Source organism: Lepisosteus platostomus, chromosome 10 (assembly GCF_059453375.1).
Source record: "Lepisosteus platostomus isolate fLepPlt1 chromosome 10, fLepPlt1.hap1, whole genome shotgun sequence".
Taxonomy (NCBI): Eukaryota; Metazoa; Chordata; class Actinopteri; order Semionotiformes; family Lepisosteidae; genus Lepisosteus; species Lepisosteus platostomus.
This window is the reverse complement of record NC_142620.1, coordinates 36,240,179-36,262,687: the sequence shown is the minus strand read 5'-3', so window position 1 is coordinate 36,262,687 and position 22,509 is coordinate 36,240,179. Positions and strand designations below refer to the sequence as shown.

At 33.5% G+C, this 22,509-nt stretch overlaps 1 protein-coding gene across 2 annotated transcripts in view; it reads right to left on the bottom strand.

Moving 5' to 3' along the window:
* pcdh11 (protocadherin 11) overlaps positions 1-22,509 on the bottom strand; it is a 504,202-nt gene that overhangs the window by 227,574 nt on the left and 254,119 nt on the right. For both annotated transcript variants that reach the window (XM_088648932.1, XM_088648933.1), the window contains exon 4: positions 8,027-8,225. In XM_088648932.1, the coding sequence (XP_088505058.1) occupies positions 8,027-8,225 (199 nt within the window). The remainder of the gene's footprint in view (positions 1-8,026; positions 8,226-22,509) is intronic.

Sequence of the window (22,509 nt, the reverse complement as noted above, 5' to 3'; positions counted from 1 at the left end):
TAATCCTAGAAATTACAAAACATACTGTAGTAAAATGCTGGATAATTCTGGAGATACCCATGAGCGCGCACACACATACAATTTCTATCTTGACTGCAAATTATTGTAACAATACAGGTTTGACTCAGCACAGCAATATCGATTATTCTCATCCTTTTGTCTACAGGCGAACTGAAGAGTTCAATATAGATGTAAATCAACAAATTACTAGTTTCTTTTTAGGATAGATTGTCTATAATTATCCATTATTTAATGAATTCCTTGAAATATTTGGCAAAAAGAATAAAACTACTTGACTCATGCAATTATGAAGCACACAATTAAGTAAAATTCGCTTTGTAATGCATATTCCAGCAGGACAAAAGCTCTAAGGTGATTTCTTAATATAGTTATCATGACATTGCAAATGAGAGTGAGAACTTAATTTCTCTAATGCCTGAGATTTTCTGGACATTACTATTTATTTTATTGGTGCATGCTACACTTATTCTGAAAGACTTTGTGAAACTATTTCAAAAACCAGAATAATGTACTTGACCCATATTCACATAGAATATAAAGGGTAATTGTCAATTAAAAGAGATTAGCTGGATGAGCCCATAACTACAACAACAGTGATGCATGACTTGGATGACAAATATAAAATATAAAAAATGCTGTTATTGTTTTATTTCTAGGAATGAGGGACATATATTTTTAGAATATACCAGATGAACAGACTGAAATTCAATAAAATTATCATTTCATAAAAATCACATTAGTGATGGCAAAGTAAATTTATTGTAATGGATTGTAAAAAAAATGTTTCCTTAAATAAAGCAAATTGATGGGATTCTTAACTAAAGAATACTCCATTCTTCCTGTCTCAACATTGCCTCAAGCTTCACAGTCACTTGGAAATTTCCTGTGTGTTTCCTGTCCTCCTAACAAGTGAGCAAAGCTGGTAGACACTTACCCCAAAAGACTTAAAACTGTCTCAGCATGTATGGAGTCTGAATACTTATGCAAGCAGCATATTTCAGTTTTCGACTTTCATTTAGGTATCTGCTGACAAATAACTAATTTTGTCTTTAAAACAATTATATTAGAGCATGTGAGTTTGCAATAAAAATACTGATTGGATACGTAAAAAAATATTTGTAATCCAGCAATATTTGAAAACATTTAAAGGGTATAAATCAAGAAAAAAAGAAAATCATACACTACGAACTGACTTTCTAATAATGTTAATTCGTCACCATTGTCTCCAGTTTGGGCTCCAGTAAGAAGCGAGTAATCTGAATGCTTCATTGCTAAAAAGAAGATTAATTTAGAGCCATAATGGTCTGACAAAGTAAGTTGGAAGAAGGAGAGCATTTTATTTTAAGTATTTTAAACTGAATTGCCTCCTATCTCATAAATAATAGAAAGAGAAATGCCATATGAACTTTATTTCAAAAGCAGGTTGTCTAATAAAGATTTTTTTAAAAAGGTGAGAGTAAATCATTGTCAGGAGAAGGCCAACTATTCTCTGCCTTTGGAAGGTAGCTATTTAAAGAAAGTGACATTCCAAACCTTATGACACCACCTTTCAAATGTCTGCATGGAGACAGTCTCTCAGTATTTGTCATTTTTTTAAGCAAGTTGACAAGATAAGGAATTGCCATTGCCAGAACAGCCTGCTGCCCATTGATAAAAGCATATCTCATCAGTCTTGGGCTCCTGACATCTCTTATGCACTCATCTTTGATACTGTCTACATAAAAAAATCCATATGTTGTTTCAACTCTATACAACAGTGTCAGGCTTTATCACTCAACTTTTTTGGGGTGCAGAAAATGTTTTTTGAGAGGCCATCAGCTGCCATTACTCCACAGTACACATTGTCTTGAGGTCTCTTAGTTTAATATTACATATACAGTAATATCTGTCAGTATTTCAAAAGTAAAGGATATATTGTATTACTGTGAATTAAAATAGCGACAAAAGTGTTTACAAAATGGGGAGTTACAACACTAACCAGTGAAACACATTGCAGGCCTCGGTTTTCACAAATTCTGATCTTATCTTAATGTAGGGCAGGCTACCCAAAAGACTACTGTCAGGCTCTGAGAAACTACATGTATAGTAAGCATTAAAATTCACACAAGCAAAGATAGATGGCATCCTTTGTAGCCACATTATCTTAATCTCTGAAAAAATGTGTTTAACAAAGAAAAATAATATATATAGATGAGAACACTATATAAACTTAAACCAAAGAACTGGAACATAACTGTCACAGTAATTCAATGAGTGTAATAGAGGCAATTTTCTTTTTTGTCAGAACTAGTATTTCTCCACAATAATGTTGGCACTAATGCTAGCTGGAGGTCTTGCTGTCCTTGGCCTTTATATGTTCCATTATAGTAAATTTTAAACATAATTTTAATTATTTAAAAATTAAAAGTTGAATAATGTTCTTATTGGAAATTATATATTAGAAGTGTACAGCCATATGCACGGAACTGTATAATGTTTTTATATCACGTTATAGACAAATTGTTTATAATCATCATCCAATCATTATCCAAAATTCTCCAAACTGGAGCCTATTCTGGATGCACAGGGTGCAAGGCAAAATTGAGAGCACAAACCCACTCTTATTCTGAATGGGATACTAGTCCATTGCAGGGCAATGTGGAAAGGCAATTTTTAATAAAATAATTCATATGATGTTTTAAAATTGATTAGACATATAATCTTAACTACTAACTTCTGTATTACACTGATCAAAAGAAAACAAAGGTAAAACAAACAAATATATATCCTTATTTTTTATTGTTTACCGTAAAACCACAGATTTTTGATGACCTGTTGTATTCTATAGTTCAAGTTGCTATTATCTAAAATGTGGATACAGTACATTGAGCATGATGGGATTTATGGTTAAATATGTATTTCAATAATATCTTAGAAATATTAAATATATTTTACGTTTTTCGTCTTAATGATATAGAGATGAGGAAAACAAAGCACTGATCAGTAGAACTACCTAAAAATAAACAAAATAAGTGAGAAAGAGTGGTAATTTTAGGAGATGAAAATGTAGTGCAAAATAATTAATTTTTTTGCTGAGGCTCACTCTTATCAAAGTGTGGAATACCGCAGTATGTGATTGGCTGGCCAAAATGACCAACAGGTGGCACTTGTGGTGCATTGGTTGTTAGTGAAAAGATTGCTTCATTTAATCTCTTTACTGTGCATGTTTAAATCAGCTTAATATTGAATATTAATATGGAATTTTACAACTAAATGGAAATTTTGGTAGCTGAGCATAAAAATAAGAAGAGCATAACGTCTCTGAACGTCATATTACAAACTCCAAGCGTTTCATTGTCTATTGCAACAGTATCGACAGCAATGTAGTTAAAAGGAACGTAAAAAATGTTTCCAAAATAATCACAAGTGAACGAGTTGAGGGATGTAAGTTCTTTTCACTTTTTAATTAAACATTTTAAATTGTTAAATGTTAAATTGTTTTTTTCTGAATGTCACACTTAGCTCAATATTTTATTTACATCTAAATAAGAAAGTCAGGTGTTAGCATAAACTATTAGTAATCAATAATATTAAAATTCGCAATGCTATAATTTGTTGCACTTCTTCCACATTTTGTAAAAACATTAATTTACAAGGCTTTGTTCAAATATACGTTGAATCTGATTATCAGAAAAATAAGTCAAATCCAAACTTATAAAGAAAAAAAATGAAGGTAAAATATAATTTGAAATTAGGACAGGATACACTTTTTACCTACGTGTCTTCCTACTCTCTCTCACTCGCTTTGATTCAGACACAGAATGATTAAAAATGAAAGGGAATGTTTTTTTGCCAATCAGCGCATTATCATATCGCACCAGAGGGAAGGGAAAAAAGCTGGTAGTGCTTTTGTCATTTATTTCAGTCTCCATCACTCTGCCCAGTGAAAACCTTATTTTGAATAAAAGGAATTGTAGGTGTAAGCGAGTTCATAAAGTTAGAATTACTATCCCTATGTCTGCAAAACACCTGACCATATACTGTAAAATTTTCAGTGCTTTTTTTGTGTTTATTCCAATCGCAGCAAGGGGAGGATGTGTGGGGAAAATTTAGGCTGCAATTGAATCGGGGCTCTGTATTATTTAATAAAAATAATTTAAAATTGCTTACACTTTATAACGCTTTTCTGGACACTCTACTCAAAGCGCTTTACAGGTAATGGGGACTCTCGTCCACTACCACCAATGTGCATCATCCACCTGGATGATGCGACTGCAGTCATAGTGCGCCAGAACACTCACCACACATCAGCTATCAGTGGGGAGAAGAGCAGAGAAATGAAACCAATTCACACCTGAAACATTGTTTTCTCTGAAAGCGTTTTTTTTCCCTCTTTAGTTGATCTTTTTCAGCCTAGGCATGCTGACACAGCTCCCTACGTGAATTCTCGTTCTTGACTGAGAAGGCTTTAGAAAACTTTCCAACACTTTTTATTTTCAACCAATTGTAAATATGACGTTTACATTGGCATATTTATTAATTCTTCACTTAAGTGTATGGAGGAGTGTCAGCGTTCACTTTTCTGTATTCTGTACAGAACTTTGACATCTCATGTTTCATACCAATAAACAGGGGAACTTCACGGACTTCCTTCTTTGAACTAAACTGCCTCCCAGTAAATAATGTACAGTAAATCACCTTTTGTAACGCTTCTAGTTTAGCAGGATTTGCGCAATAAGCACATTGTTTAATGGGGATGACATTTCCCATGTCTATATCACTGTACGACACAGGTTTGAGTCAGTGTCTGTTAGAATAACTGCACGATTTCTTTATCTGTTTCAGCTAAATGACAGGAATATAGGGTCAAATCTGTCAGAAACCAAAGTGTAATAAGCAAGAGTTTATTCTTGTTCCCATATCAAGAACATTGGCATCTAGACAGAGAGAGTGACTGTTTCAATTGAAGGTGTAACCCATCTGTCTTAACTGTTATGGTGCAGTTTCAACATATGGGGTACGCTGCTCTCCAGTTACTGGCAATTATAAAAATAACCCTTCTTCCCTCCTTTGTTTAACTTAAAGAATTCTGCAAAGAAATCCTTAATCACAAAACCATCACTTAATTCATCCAAATACACAAATTCACGGCAGAGCCAACAACAAGCTATAATAGTGGACTATTTTTACCATTGAACCATTGGGTGCAGTGTGCTACCTTACAATGCTTTGTCCATTACCACTACAAGAAAATAAAAGTTTTTTTTAAAAAGAAACCGATGTCAAAATGTTTCCGAAATGTCCATTTGTGATATTTTAGCTGCTTAGTTACACGATTCTATATTAATATAACTATGAAGTGGTATTAAATAAGTACAACTTGTTTTTTACAATTACAGCAACTGGTGTTCTTACTAAGTTTTCTTAGAAAAGGATAAAACATTATAACTTTTTATGAAGTACAGTATACAAACTTTATAATATTAGAACAAGCACGTTAAAATCGTAACCCACTGTAAGTTACCAAGTTAAAGACCTTGATGCATAAAATATTTATGAAGAGGGTAGAATACTGTTGGGTACATTACAGTACTGTTTTTGTTTTCTGCTATATAAATTTACCTTTGGATTTTCTCTATGTGAATGTAAAGCTGAAAAGGGCATATCACGTTCACAAGCTACAGCATAATAACAGTTTAAAATTAATAAAAGTCTAAACAGTGTACAGTTTAAATTCTATAATCCTACCGGGATTCAAAACCAGGCATTTTCTGTTAACAGCCTAAATGTTCCACACGTCCAGTTAAGCTTTCACAGCTCCACCTTTCAGTTTTACAAAGAACTGTAGTCACATTACTGAAAATATCTAAAATGCTGTGGACTCCCGCAGGCTACCGCAGACTAGTGCAGTCTCGCACAGCCACTGAACTGTGAACTACAACAGTATCCCTCGCGCATTCTGAATGGCTGGATCTGTATAGCTCATAAACATGTTTAATAATATATCCTTCTGCTGCTACACTGAGTTTGTGTGACTAACTCTTTTTCATTATATCCTTTTCAAAATATTCTGTCTGTTAATGCACACTAAGCTTTGTGCTTGAAATAGCTCCCAGAGATAGTGTTTTGATCAAATGCGACACAATACTGTTTGTATTGTTTCCAAACTGCCAACAGAGCCAGTGGGCTGGACTCTAGGACCATTAATATTTGATCTAGTTGTAACAAGGAAATAGGACTCCTTCAAAAGGGTGATCTCCTTTAATAAGTGCATTATTCATATCAGTAGAAGATTTGTTATACTGCATTTATATTTAAGTAAATTTTATCACAAAAAGATTTAGGTTGGAGTTTAATCCTTAAATAATATGCAAAAAAGGGCTTCTCTAATTGTACTGCTTACGGTTTAAAAACTATAAAAAATGAGAACTACTATTACTATACTATGATATTTAATATGCTTGGTAGGCTATCTTAACAGCACTTTCCCAGGAAACTTAAATCAAAGTTTAATTACTGGCACAAAGCTATCAAATGCCAACAACAAAGGAAGTTATTAAACTGGTAATAAAAATGTTAGCCACAGAGGAGTACAGACAGATGGAATGTTTCTTGGACCACCCACTCTTTGTTGTGTCCTTATGTTCTCATTATTTTTTTAGACATAATAAAATGGTACGTTTTGAGTTTTTACCCAGGTATGGTACCAGTAGAGCCCAGACTAGCTCTGTTTGTAAAGCATGAGACTCATAATCTCAGGGTAGTGGGTTCGTCCCATGTTGGGTGCCAGGTCCTCCATGTTGGTGGCTGGGCAAAAGGCTAACAGTCCTGTCCCATAAAAAAACAAATGTTACTTTAACAGCAACAGGATGTTGCTGCCCCTACATGCTGGAAGGCATAAATGGGCAAACATCCATCCATGGTACCAGTACTAGACACTTCTAATTTGGAATTATAAGAACATCCAGTAAGCAATTATTTCCCATAAATTTGTTACTTAAAAAACAAATCTTTTGTTGCCTGAAGACAGTCTATGTAATACTGTAGTGAAATCATGGATCAGTAGAGCTCACAGAATAAAGAGATCTATGCTGATCACAGACCTTCATTGCTTTTTGATTACCTAGCAGAAATGGACGCTAAATCAAAGCACCTACCATAGCTTTAATGTATTTTTCTTTAAACTATAATATACCAAGGGGATGAACAAAAGATACAAAGCCCCTTTCATTATAAGGTCACAAAACTACTGACAGAATTGACAAGCACTTTTCCATGTCTAGATGGTAAAGACGATTGACTAATACCACCCAAGGACGTGTGATAAAACATGATGCAGATTTTAAATGCGTTCCTATTTTAATTTGCCATTTTACAGCTGAAACAGTCAGTCACTTTTCTCACAAAGATAAGGTGTAGAAATTGAGATGAGAAGAAGAGTATTCCCACATATAGTATATGAGACATTTGTTTTCTGATTAATTTAAGCATACTGTGATAATGGCAGTTAACCAATGCACTCTCCCACCTAAAGCATCTTCATACTAATTAAATCAAGGCACTAGAATAGTTGAGAAAAGCAGCTTCAAAATAAAATAAAAATCATTAACTATGGCCAACGCTAAGGAAATTACTCTGTGAAAGAAGTCTTAGTTTTGATTTATTAAAAAAGAATATGTTTACCTTAAGCAATAGAATGTAAATTAATTAATGTATGTGTGTGGCAAAAATGTTTATTTAGAATCAAGAAATGCACCACTCCTTTTATGGACATATGTTTTCAAAAAAAATAATTGTATACATTTATAAATACTGATCATAAGCAACAATCACCTTATTACTAAATGAATAGATAAGGCATACACAATGAAAAAAGAAATAGGAAAATAAAAAAATGAATTGAAAATCCCCACTTATTTTAAATATAATCAGTGGCCTTTGTTTTGCTACTGATGGCATTGGCAGTTGGCTTGTTATCACCTATAATATTTAATAGGGATTTTTGGCAGGGGCAGGTAAGACTTACTGGACTCTGGGTCAGAGTTTCCATCGCCCTCTGTGCGGCTATTGGGAGAGGTCTGCTCATAGTACTCTTCCTGCGGGAAGCCCAGTGGTAGGGGGTGGGCAGTGCTGGTACTACTTGTGGGCTCATGGTCTCCTAGGCCACTGTCACTGCAGCTCTCCTGAGAACCATCAGGGAGGTGGAAGGTCACTCGACGCTGTGACTGCAACACAAGATAAAACATTTCTGTTTACACCCTGAATACAATTCAGGCAACCAGGTTAGGCAGAAAATGCTTCAAGTATTAAAGAACATGTTGACGTTATACAACAGTGGACATGAGCCGAATCATTGAATGACTCAATTAAGTTATATTTCATTTTGAATGCTATAGGTGTACAGTGAATGTATTTGAAAATATATACTTACAGCTTAGTAAACACTGTACTGTGTGTTTTCAAATGAAGTAAACACATTTGTCTTTGACTGATCATAATTATTAGCAATAAATGGTGAGTTCATGCCTGAAAGATCAGTCTAGTGTTTTTTTCTTCAATGTCACTGTACCCCTGTATAGCACTGTATTCACTATACACCTGTTACTTCCTAAATTAAATCATTATTTTTTAATTTTAGTTAAACTGTAAAGCCTTTTTTTATTTTAATTAAATTCAAATTTCTTAAAAGATTATTTAAGGGTATGGAATTAATTAAGAAGACTATATATTATGTAGTTGCATAGTCCATAAATATTTAACATCTGTAATAAAACAAATATTTATTGTTATTTGAACATTTTTTCCAACTTTCTTTTCAATGTTAGTGTGTTCTCTGTAGTTACCTGAAAACATGATAATTTACCATAGCAAAATATATTTCAATGACAAATTATGATAACAGCAATGGACTCCCATTGCTGCTACTATGAACTAAGAAAAATCCTTGTTACAATACAGAATTGGCCACACTTTAAAACTGTTAGCAATATTTACTTAAAGGGAAAAGTGTTCTACTATTAAGACAGACTAAGCATAATGGACATTCTATTCCATATTGATGATGCCTCATAGGACAAGACAATTTCTAGTACTAAATGATAATGTAAATCTATTGGAATTATTTCAAATTATTCAATATACCCACTTTTTATCATTTTATATTATCTGTATGATATACTTTTTGAAAACCTCATTGTAAATTAACCTTTAAATTCTATTGTAAATTACTAAAAAGTAATAAATTGACGAAGTTCTTTTCTCTATTGTAACATGCTTGTATCATTACAATCACAAAATCCAAGCCCGTTTTTTCAAATATAGTTAGTCATGGCACTTGTGGAATTAATAACAGTCAAAATCACTGACAGGCATAGTACCCTCCAAATATCTTAATTGGAAATTATATTCAGTATGAATTTAAAATATGTAGGGAAACTAACAAACACAAAAGCTGTGATTGTTTTCTTCCCTTATTGTTAAAGAGTAAAAAGAGATAAATGTGTTAAAATACATAAATCCCAATAATTTGTGGAATAAGCATTTGCATTAGGATTGGTGCTGGCACTTTTTATTAGTACTGTGCTGACTAAATTTCAGGACTGCATGGTACAAACTGCTTAACTATCACTATGACTCAGATACAAGCATCTTAGCAGACAAACATACAACATTGTAACTTAAATATGCTAATCAGATAGAAATTGTGAGCTTCTCTGACATTTTTTCACTTTTTGGTAATTTGATAAATTAATGTACATACATTTTTAGGTACTTTTTTTGCCATTTTGGGGTTTAATTTTTATCACCCTTTGTTATTTTCAATAAACACGCAGATCTTTGCATAGTGTGCTCCCACAGTTTAGTTTAATTTGGAATAACTGCCTACAATTTAGTTAAAAAGCAAAACCATTTAACCAGGCTCTTTAATATCCAGTTCCCAATTGTCTAATTTAGAGAAAAATGGATGGTCTGAAAAGAAGAAGCTTTGATCAGTCAGGTTTCAAGTTTGGAAAACACTGTCTTTTTTTTTGTAAAGGAGGAACAGTTCAGTTTCTCAAGAGGGATACAGATGTTCAAATAGATTACCTTCTTTTTCAGACACATGAAACAACACTGTCAGAATTTGAAAGAAAAATGCCACAGGAAAGATTTCTTGCAGGCAAATTTATATTAATATTCATTTAATAAAATAGTGACTATATTATACATATGAAATTAGAAGCAAAAATCACACATAAAAGGGCTAATTGTGGCATTTTTCATTTTATTTCTGTCAAAGGATAGATAGACAGAATTAAAACTACTTTCTGCTTTTTTGTAAAATGCACATTCTACCTTGTCAATATTACTTTCAGTGTTTAATTTAATTTAAAGCCATCGGTCTTCATTGATAGTGCCTTAATGTGTTAACACTTCACAAATATCTACAGTTACTGTAACTAAGCCCTGCAATATGACAATTGATCCAGATAGCATTTCTAGCTCGGCAAATAAAGAAAGTACAAAATCCTGTTTTCAGGACTGAAATGCTTAAGTGATACCTTAAATACCTTAATACCTTAAAAAAGGCCTTAAGTGATGTGATTGTTTTTTGCAGTGTGAAAGGCGATGTGTCATCACTACATTTTAAAATGTACCATTGCCAATTAATGTTCTTCTAGTCATATAAGATTTGTATTTCTGTGGCTTATGTATAAGAACAAACAGACCTTTTCTCCTGAATATTGATAAGGGCATTCTAAATCTAATCGCTGATGCTATGGTCAACAGCAATCTAATTGCTGAAAAAAGGTCTTATCACACACGAAAGAACTTCACCTAGTTCAAATTAAAGATAGTGTTTAATAACAGAATAAAGTACCAACTAATTTGAGAAAACTAAAAAAAAACAAGAATGATATGCTATTTCTGACCTTCCAAAATTAATAAAATATATAGATATTAAATAATTATACCAAACCACTGGTACAATGCATCCATTAAATACATGAAGTAGAAGGTCACCCAGCAATGGCTTGCCATTCTTTTAGTTTGACCTGCATACATTCTTACAGAAACAGAGGATACAGTATATACATCCTTTTTAGTTGATTTAATGGAATACTGCTAAATTTAAAGAAAGCATTTTTAACAGGCTGTTAGAATAGACCAACAGATATTTGTGTTATAGTGCTTGTCATTAAGCACCTCTCAAATAATCCATTCTATTTATTAGCAAGCAACAGCATATTTTAAACTCAAATCCCAGGTGTTCTTGTAATTCCTTCAGCAACAATATATGCAACATAAAAATAAAATTTACATAATTAACACTTGTACTGTTGAGAACATCAGAAGGCCTGTTGGAGCTTTGTAAAAAAGCTCCACCTGTGCATTTTAATGATACTGAAAAAGTATTTGTTGTTCTCTGCTAAAAAAGTGTTGCAAACATAAGTAAAGTGATGCTAAATACTATATATATAATAAAAGAGTTCCAGAAAATTGAAAAACAAGAAAATATAATGATTCTTTGTTTATATATATAAACATATAAATGTTTCTTTTGTGTGATGTGATTTTTGTAACAATATTCTCACAATTGGTGACTAAAACAAATGTCAAAAATTCTTAGACTAATTTCTGTACACCTAAGAAATCTTAAACAGACCTAAAATAATGCTTAGAATGTTATATTTCTCTGTATTGTTCTCTTTTATTGTTGACTGTATTATTAATGAAAAGACTGAAGAGATTTAAAAAAAAAACAAATGATACCAAAATATTTACCCACTACTACCACATTCACAAATGCAAACGTCTGCAAGATAGTCAGTGCCAATTTACTTAGCATGCTGGCCAGGTAACTTACTATGTAGCAGCTGTCATGTTTAGCCCCTTGTTACCTTTTCATTATTTGACATTTATTACAAACACAAAAGCTGAGATGCATGTTTGATGTCATGCTGGTGGGTTAATTTCAACTACCGCAAGGACGTCTAAATTGACTGCACAGTCTACTGGAATAATGAAGAAGCAGTCAAAAGTCCCTGGTATGTGATAAATCACAGCAATATGCATGGAATCTGGAGAGTTACTTTAAGTAGTATAAAAGTGTTGGCCTTAACCTATTTTTTTTTATTGTTCTTGGCCTAGGCTCTTTTTGAGGATTTACACTTAAATGTTTTGTTCATTTCTCTTTAATTTTCTTATTTTATTAATTGCTTTCTGAAATGTACTATGAAATATGGCTATTTTTTGTTGTTTCAAGCTAATGTTTTATTTACTATGCTGGACAGCTGTTTGAGCAAAACCAGATTTAAAAAAGAGGTGCTCCAGAGCCAATTCTCATTGAAATATGAGCTTGTTTTTTATATGAAATTAATATGCCATGTGATGGGTTTATATTGTTGTAAAAGAGATATCATGCTGCATACCTTGAGCCTTAAGTAAGAAAATCACTCTTAATGTGACCTACTGTATCAATTTATTATATGTCACAAAATTAAAAATTCTGCATGCAGTTTTTTAAAGATTTTTGTTTTTTTTAATCTGCAAATATAACACCCAAACATTCAGAAACCACTTAAAACTTAAAACTGCATATGCAATCAATGAAACATGATAAAGAAATCCATCCATCCATTTTCTAACCACTTTAGACAATACAGTGTCATGGGGGAAGTAAAGCCTATCCTGGCAAGCAACGGGCAAAAGGCAGGATACACCAAAGATGGGTTGCCAGTTATCACATGGCTCAAACAGGCACAAACACCCACACCCACGCCCACACTCGGGCCAATTTCTGGGAATGTCTTTTGACACAGAGAGGAAACCAGACCATCCAGAGGAAACCCAAGCGACACAAGGAGAACATACAAACTCCATGCAGATAGCACAACAGGTTCAAAATTGAACCCAGGGCCCAGTGCTGCCAGGCAGCAAGCCTAACCACTGTACCACTATGCTTGTAGCACAAAAATATAGCAACTAAAATTGCAGATTTTGTACACTACAGATGGGCAGCACAGTCGTGCAGTGGTTAACATTGCTGTCTTTGCAGTCATGCTATCTGCACAGAGTTTGCGTGTTATCCCATGTTTCTGTGGGTCTCCTTTGGGCGCTCTAATTTCCTCCCACAGTCCAAAGACACACTGGTAGGTTAATTGACTTGGTTAATTGGTTAATTAAAAACTGGCCCTGGTGCGAGTGTGTGTATTTTTTCTATGCATGCTGTGTGATGGACAGGCATTCCATACAGGGTGTATCTTGCCATGTGCCCGTTGCTTGCTGGGATAGGCTCCAGTAACCCTGTATTGCAAAAAGCAGTTAGAAAATAGATGGATATATACTATAGATTAATGAAAGTTTAAAGTTATTAAAATAAGCACGGAAGCTAAACTTTGGTGAGTTGGAATCACCTTGTGGCAATCATAAACTGCATGAAATTAATATAAATGATTAAAAGTTTTAAAGAGCTAAGGAGAATGAAATCAAGATGAACAGAGGTTGAATGGCACATAGAATACTAGGGGGTGGACTTTCATGTAAGGATGCTTGGATGTATGGAAATGAATGGCAAACGTATTTAATAAGGAAACAAAGAAAGATTTTCTCATGATCCACAGCAGTACTTGAGTTGGAAGCTTTGTCTCATATCATTCACAGGATTGTCAGACTGCTAATGAAGACAACAGAACATAACCTGGCCAAAACAAACACGATTAAAACTCAGGGGCTTTGGTTTAAGAAATGAACTGGCAGCTCCCTCTGAAGACAAGCTTTTCTAAATGCTATTAATTAAAAGCTGCTCCAAAAACACAACTGTCTAAATAGTGTCTAAAAAGATATACAGAAAACTCTGTTTGGGGGAAAGGGGGAAAATATAAACAATTTGGACTATAAGAGAAGATGAAGAGTTTTTCCAATATCAAAACCATAAAAAAGATTTATTAAGGAAAATAAAAAATAAGCTGTCAAGGCATGTTATAAAAAGATAACAGGTGAGTTAACCTATTTTTGCTGCAAACATACAGTATCACAATGCTAAAATTTTAGCTATTCTAGTGTAGCCTAAAGACAGACCATGATGACATGCTACTTAAATACAATGTCCAGATATATTGTTTAGCAATAAAATATTTCCATTTGAACACTAAAAATGCATGACCTTTAATGTATAACTATGAGTGTGCAGTACTGTATAATACTATAGTGATATGCTTTTTACTTATAGGCTTAAAAAGTTAAAACTAATTTTTTGGCATCTTATGTTTTCCAAATATCCTCACACACACCCATATATTTTAGAAACACAACCTAAGATTAAAGATAAATATTTGACTTTATAATTATGCTTAATCTGTGAAATCATCTGCAGTTTCAGTCTACAGTGATTCTGTCCCCTTCAGTTTTTACTAAAAAACATTTTGCTAAAATATTGAATATTTTTTCTACTTTGGAGCCTGAGCATTTTATGTCGAACAAAGCATGAATCATGTTACATCTTATATTTGTTCAATTCAGTCAGAGCTATAAAATACGAAAAATATATTAACAAGTATATGCCACAATCATACATTATTATATCACAAAGTAAAAGTTTACAATTATAGCTAATGGTAAATGTTGTGTCATATTCATACTTTTGCAGTACGTCTACAAACAAAAAGGATAAGAGACACAGCTCTTGCATTTCACAACTTAAAAGCATAGAATACAGTTGTAAAGCTTCACCACTTATTTAAAATACATTGCCAATAATCTAAAAAGTGAATGCAGGCTGCAATAAGAGATATCAAGACCAAACAAAGCCTGCCTAACCAGATAAAAGGCTGCCATCAAAATCATATGCACAGAGAGATAAAAAAACATCAACCCAGTTCCATAACAAGCCAGCTTTATCCAAAGCTCCTATGTTGAAGACTTCCCAGAATCATTAAAATCTGCAGAAAAGGGTGTATTCAGTGAGATGAGATGAAGAGATTTTATGTTACTACTACTAACATGGTGAGGGATTAAAAGCAGTGACTACCCTTCACTTGCAGACCATCATATAACATATACAGCCCAAAAGTCCTGCTTAAACTAATTAGACATCCATTACTCAGTAAAAATAAAAAGCCTGTTATCACAGATAGACAGCATTATAAACATGCAAGAGCTATAGGCTATTTTCTTGCACTTCAAATAATAGCTAGTGACCACTGAAGATAGAATCACAAGATGTTTCCATTTTTTACTATGCAGACCAAAAAGAGGCTTGTGGCTCTGCTTGGACTTTTAAAACCTTTGAAAGAACACGCCAGAAAAAGTGTATCAACCATAACATCAAATTAGGATCTACTGAAAGCTTTGGTAATTGCAGTTATATTGTTACCTAGCTTTGTATATGTGCTTGTTTGATGGTCACCAAAAGAAATTCTATTAATGCTTACCTTCCTATTCTTAGGAGCATGATAAATCACTTATCTTGTGAAATTAACCTTGTTAGAAATGTCTTCTAACCTGTTCACGCTTAACACAAACAGAACATAAAAATATGTCATTTGACCAAACATAATAGCTAGCACTACATGGCATAGAAAATAGTAGTAAGAACCCTTGTCCACAGCATTTTAATTAGTAAAGGAATCAGTATGTTGCCTCATCAAATTATTCTCCATGACAGCAGTTATCATGGAGTGTTTCATATAGAAAAAAAACTACGTAAGATTAACAAAAAATTAATAGAGACATACTAATAGGGACGTACAGATGAAGAGATGACAGGGTTCCTATGCTATTAGCTTGCACCAGTGTTTTCTCTAAGCTATGTGTATGCATGGAAATGAAGTAACCTTGAATGAAACAATTTAAGCTGTACAACAATTTAAGAAACAACATCAATTAACCAAAGATCTGTGCCATTCAGGGAGATTCAGAACATGCTCTATAGAGACAGAACGAAAACAATGGAGGACGGAAATAAGACATTGCACCATGACAAATGATGTTATCTAACAGATGTTCAGGAGGAGGTCAAATTCTGATGTCATACTCCCCTACGTATAAATGCTCCCAGGCTGCCCAAAACTCTGGTCCTTGCAAGTTATGGGGTTATGGTCCTCAGCCATGACTTTTATTTTGTCAGTCAGGTGAGTTAATACCAAAGTATGTTATCTCTTTATAAACTATGGCCGTTTTTTCATTAGAATTTCACCAAACTATTAAATTGCCAATTATCATACATTCATTGTCTTATGAGTCACCATACTAATTCAATTGGCACAGATGGTTGCAAACTTAAATACAGTCATAGTCCTTTGTACATACTGTAGAGAATGACTACCTTCAGTTATCAAGGCACATTCAATACCTCAGGTAAGATTTTCACAGAAATTAACAAAGTGAAACTGCAGTCTACAGTTCACAAATTGATTCCCTGTAACAGATTCACAATGTGTTGGGATGCCCCACTTCACATAGATGTTCAGTGAAGTTCAGAGAAGGTCTGAAAAGTTTACACCTGGGAATACAGAACCTATGTTTGTCAAGAGCATTTAGGACATTAAGGCTAATTTAATTTGCTTCAGTGATTTTGCTGCTTTTCTTTATTAATTGACCAAACCTATTACAATTAACAGTACCAATGTTGCCAAACCATCAAGAAAGTATTTTAAAACACTTTTAAGAAGTGTTAAAAACTTTTTTCTATCTTAAGCTTTTTCAGAATTTCAGAAGAAAACCTTTCTGTCAGCATATTTATATAAAAGTTTCACAACATTTTTTCCTGATGTCTATTGACAAAAAATGACTAAATTTACATGACAAAGATACCTCTCTAGCAATTTAACGGCTTTCTGTCAACTGTCGGCAACATTTTGGAGTGGTAACAGCGGCATGAATGCAATTGCTCCTCTTTCCAAATTTCTGGGTGATTCTACAATAGCAGTACATTTTGAAACATATAATAATAGTAAATAGTAAATAATAATATTTTTTTAAAAGCTTTTTATTTTATGATAACATGGCTTCAAATATATAGACAAAGCATTTGGTGCATTTTAATAGGAAAATCAAATTGTCTTACTTGATACTATCATAAATGAAAACAATATTTGTTGTCAATTCTGTTACGGACATACTGAATAATTATGAAAAGTGTTTGGGTCACAGCACTAAGTCCCTTGACCCATTTTTATTTTGTTTGTTTTTTTTATCTAAAGAGGAACTTTGGTTACACATCTATTAAATATGAAACCACAAAAATCCCATTGTGGTACTACTTTTCTCCCAAAAGTCATATTAATTTTTTATCAATTTGAGCAAATTAGATTATATTTCTATTTTTGTGGAATAAAAACAGATACAATTAAAATTTTAATTAAACAAAATGCTATTTATTTTAGACAAATACATGAAAGTAACATAGTTGACAACAGTAATAACTAATTAATTTCCAATTAATTAAAATGAATTAATATAATTGAAATATGCAAAAAACACATTTGAGGAAAAACAAATGTTAATATTTGAGAAGATAGGAAATAAAATGTTATATGTTAAAAAAAATATGAATTATTAGTTACTTCCAATAATTTTAACTGATCTTATATGGATCAAGCTGTATTATGCAATAACCTGGGGTTAGGTTTAGGGGTATGATTTAGGTTATGGTAAGGATTATAATTATGTCTTTTTTAATGTTTTATTTAACAATGAAAGAATTTACAAATATAACATATACAGTCCAAAGTAAAATAATTTACAACTTTCATCTTTCATTTTTTGATTATATTATTTGTATATAATTAACTATTTACCTTATGCCAGTATGGATGGGAGGTTACATCAAGAAATATAATCGGCAAAAACAAATAACTAACAATATAGACAAAATATAGTTTCATTCTCTTTCACAGAACAAAATCAGGTCTCAATGGGCCACAAACCCAATCCAGGTTTGCCAGTATTTGCTAATCCTCTCTGCTTGTAACCTAAGAGAAAGGGTGATCTTTTTTATTATATAAATCTCCTTCACAACATTGATCCACTGTTCTGGTGTTGGGGGTTCTTTAGTAAACCATTTTTGTGATAGTTTTCTTACTAGCAGCTTAAAAATTCCTGGTATATAGTATCTATTTTTTTAATTCCATGTAGTCAAACGTAAAATTACTCAAATACATAACAGAATTCAAATGGTTTCTAGGTTTACTATATTAGTAAGAATATTAGTAAGTGTAAAATGTATGATTTTCCAATATTGTTGTATTTTCAGGCATGACCAGAATATGTGTGAATGCGTTGCTAATTGTTCTCTAACCTCCAAAACTGCTTCATTTTTGTTTTGCTTGAATGTTAAGATGAATGAAAAATTAGTCAAATTTTTCAACAGAAATATCTGCAGACTTATGATCTGGTGGACCTTTGATTAAATCTGCATATGTTTTTCCACTGTTCTACAGATATTGTTTTATCATTTTCTTTTTCCCACTTTATTTATTTTTTTCATATCTTCAATGCTATTTTACAGTTTTGATATTATTTTTTTTCTGGTTACATTTCTGGTACGAAGCTATGAAATGATCAAGCAATTTATTACTGTGCTTTGTATTTCGCTGTTTTACCCAGTTATTTAAACACTGCCTAATTTGGAGGTATCTGTAGAAGTCTTTTTTTCTAGGTTATATGTTGTGATAAATCTTCAAAGTTTTTCAGGTGATTTTGTTTCATCAAGGTACATATTGCTGTAATCCCTCTCATAGTCCAGATTTTAAAATGTGTATCAGATTTTCTAGAAGGGAAATCTGAATCATAAGATATCCTCCTTAATACATTAATATCTGTCTCCAAGTTACAGGTTTTTATTATTTTAAACCAAATTTTAATTGGTACTATTGCCCAGGGTATACAGTGCCTTGCGAAAGTATTCGGCCCCCTTGAACTTTTCAACCTTTTGCCACATTTCAGGCTTCAAACATAAAGATATAAATTTTTTATTTTATGTGAAGAATCACCAACAAGTGGGACACAATTGTGAAGTGGAACGAAATCTATTGGATTTTTGAAACTTTTTTAACTAATAAAAAAATGAAAAGTGGGGCGTGCAAAATTATTCGGCCCCTTTACTTTCAGTGCAGCAAACTCACTCCAGAAGTTCAGCGAGGATCTCTGAATGATCCAATGTTGTCCTAAATGACTGATGGTGATAAATAGAATCCACCTGTGTGTAATCAAGTCTCTGTATAAATGCACCTGCTCTGTGATAGTCTCAAGGTTCTGTTGAAAGCGCAGAGAGCATCATGAAGACCAAGGAACACACCAGGCAGGTCCGTAATACTGTTGTGGAGAAGTTTAAAGCCGGATTTGGATACAAAAAGATTTCCCAAGCTTCAAACATCCCAAGGAGCACTGTGCAAGCGATCATCTTGAAATGGAAGGAGTATCAGACCACTGCAAATCTACCAAGACCTGGCCGTCCCTCTAAACTTTCAGCTCAGACAAGGAGAAGACTGATCAGAGATGCAGCCAAGAGGCCCATGATCACTCTGGATGAACTGCAGAGAACTACAGCTGAGGTGGGAGAGTCTGTCCATAGGACAACAATCAGTCTTACACTGCACAAATCTGGCCTTTATGGAAGAGTGGCAAGAAGAAAGCCATTTCTCAAAGATATCCATAAAAAGTCTCGTCTAAAGTTTGCCACAAGCCACCTGGGAGACACCCCCAACATGTGGAAGAAGGTGCTCTGGTCAGATGAAACCAAAATCGAACTTTTTGGCCACAATGCAAAACGATATGTTTGGCGTAAAAGCAACACAGCTCATCACCCTCAACACACCATCCCCACTGTCAAACATGGTGGTGGCAGCATCATGGTTTGGGCCTGCTTTTCTTCAGCAGGGACAGGGAAGATGGTTAAAATTGAGGGGAAGATGGATGCAGCCAAATACAGGACCATTCTGGATGAAAACCTGTTGGAGTCTGCAAAAGACCTGAAACTGGGACGGAGATTTATCTTCCAACAAGACAATGATCCCAAACATACAGCAAAATCTACAAAGGAATGGTTCACAAATAAACGTATCCAGGTGTTTGAATGGCCAAGTCAAAGTCCAGACCTGAATCCAATCGAGAATCTGTGGAAAGAGCTGAAAACTGCTGTTCACAAACGCTCTCCATCCAACCTCACTGAGCTCGAGCTGTTTTGCAAGGAAGAATGGGCAAGAATTTCAGTCTCTCGATGTGCAAAACTGATAGAGACATACCCCAAGCGACTTGCAGCTGTAATCGCAGCAAAAGGTGGCTCTACAAAGTATTAACGCAAGGGGGCCGAATAATTTTGCACGCCCCACTTTTCATTTTTTTATTAGTTAAAAAAGTTTCAAAAATCCAATAGATTTCGTTCCACTTCACAATTGTGTCCCACTTGTTGGTGATTCTTCACATAAAATAAAAAATTTATATCTTTATGTTTGAAGCCTGAAATGTGGCAAAAGGTTGAAAAGTTCAAGGGGGCCGAATACTTTCGCAAGGCACTGTAGCTGTTTTATATACAGCATCTCCCAGTGATCTATCGCCCAAAACTGCCTGTATCAGAAATTCATCTGTAATCAGAGATTCCATCTGATTCCATTTTGCACTATAATCTGGATCACACCAACAGATTAGATACCTCAATTGAGCTTCTTGGTAATATGATTTTAGACATGGCACGGCTAAACCACCCTTTTCCTTGGTTTGTTGCAGTGATTTAAATTTAACTCTTGTTTTTTTTCCATTCCAAATAAATCTTGAAATCAATTTATCCAATTCATTAAATTGTTGCAGGGAGCGCTTCTGGAAGAGATTGGAAAAGGCATAATAAGGTATAAAAAATGTGAAAAGGTATAAAAATCATGGTAGCAAATGAGAGGGGTAACAAACTCCATATTTTATTAGTTAAAGGGTTTTATTTCAATTAAACAATTTGGAAAAATCTTTTGATAAATGTACTCCCAAATATTTTACAGATGTTGATAGCCAATTTAGCTTAACCTTTTTTTTTAATAGATCTGCTGGATTATAATTATGACACAAACCTCTGTTTTTTCTATATTTAGTTTGTACCCTGACATCTGACCAAATTTCTCCAGGAGATCCATAACCCCAGCAAATGATTTGTTAATATCATCCAAATACAAAAGGACATCATCTGCATACAATGCTATCTTGTGTTCTTGTCCTTTGAATTTTATCCCCTTCATTTTTGGGTCTCGCTTAATCCATTCTGCCAGGGGTTCTATATATATAAAGAGAACAGGAGAGGTAACAGGGGACATTATTGTTTTGTATCTCTTTTTAAACTGAATCTGTCAGAAAGATTCCCATTGATCTAGATTTCTGCTGTTGGATTTGAATAAATCATTTTAATTATATTTATAAATTTATCATTAAATCCAAATCTCTCTAGTGTCTGATATAAAAATCTCCAGAAGTATCTATTTGTCTTAAAAGCTAAGTACCCCATGTCCTCATACAAGGGATTGGAGGAAAGTTGCATCCTTTACCTACAGCAAGACAAGGAAGGAAGGCTTGCAAGCCCCCTTAAGGCCACAAGAGCCACTGTGTCATAGAGTGGAAAGAGTACCAGTCAACTGAAACACACCCTGCCCTGCCCTCACTCACCCAGACATACGCTTCATCAACTTCGGGAATCTTGGTCACAGTTGGCCAGTGACATTACCCATGTCAAAACCCATTTTCATAGAGCTTAACCTGTGTTTGGGAAAGTGCTATAACTGGAACCTGAAGCTGGAGGCCTCAGGAGTAAAGTTTTCTTTCTAACAAGTAATTAACCTACAGTACAAGTATATAAGTATCCAATTTATGTCATTCTATAAATACTCTAATATGTTCTATTTATAAAACATTTCTAAGTGATGTTGGCAACCTTTTTATCACTGTTTAGGCAGGATGGATCCTTTTCTATGTTAAAACTTTACATTTTTGTATTTGACCTTACACACTAAAACAGCTTTCCCTGATCTAATAGAAATGTAGAGCTTTTTTACTTTATGAAACACGATATACCTGTAAGCAAGAAAAGTCATAATCTTCTTTGTTAATAGCAAAAAGTCCCATGAGCATTACCAGGTATATAAAGGCCAATTCATCATCAGAATGAACAAACACAACCCAAATTGCAATCACCAAACTTCATTTGTTATATTCCAAAGTTTGTCTGAAATATTGTGTAAACTTGTTTACATTGTTGTACATATATCTAAATCATCATTTTACAGTATTTTCTTTAAAATATAACATAATGGAGATATAATACATAGTTGTAAATATTGTATAGCTTTATATCTTTACATAAGAATGACTTTGTATTATTCTGGAAAGAATACACATTTGAACCTTGTCTTTCAAATATATTTTTGAAATACAGGTTAGCAGTTTATTTTTTAATTTTTAACATCTATTTTTATTGTCATTTTGTGAACTGCATAACCCTGCCTTGTTCCTAACTGCTACTATATTTGAAAGAGATGATGAGCACATTTTTCT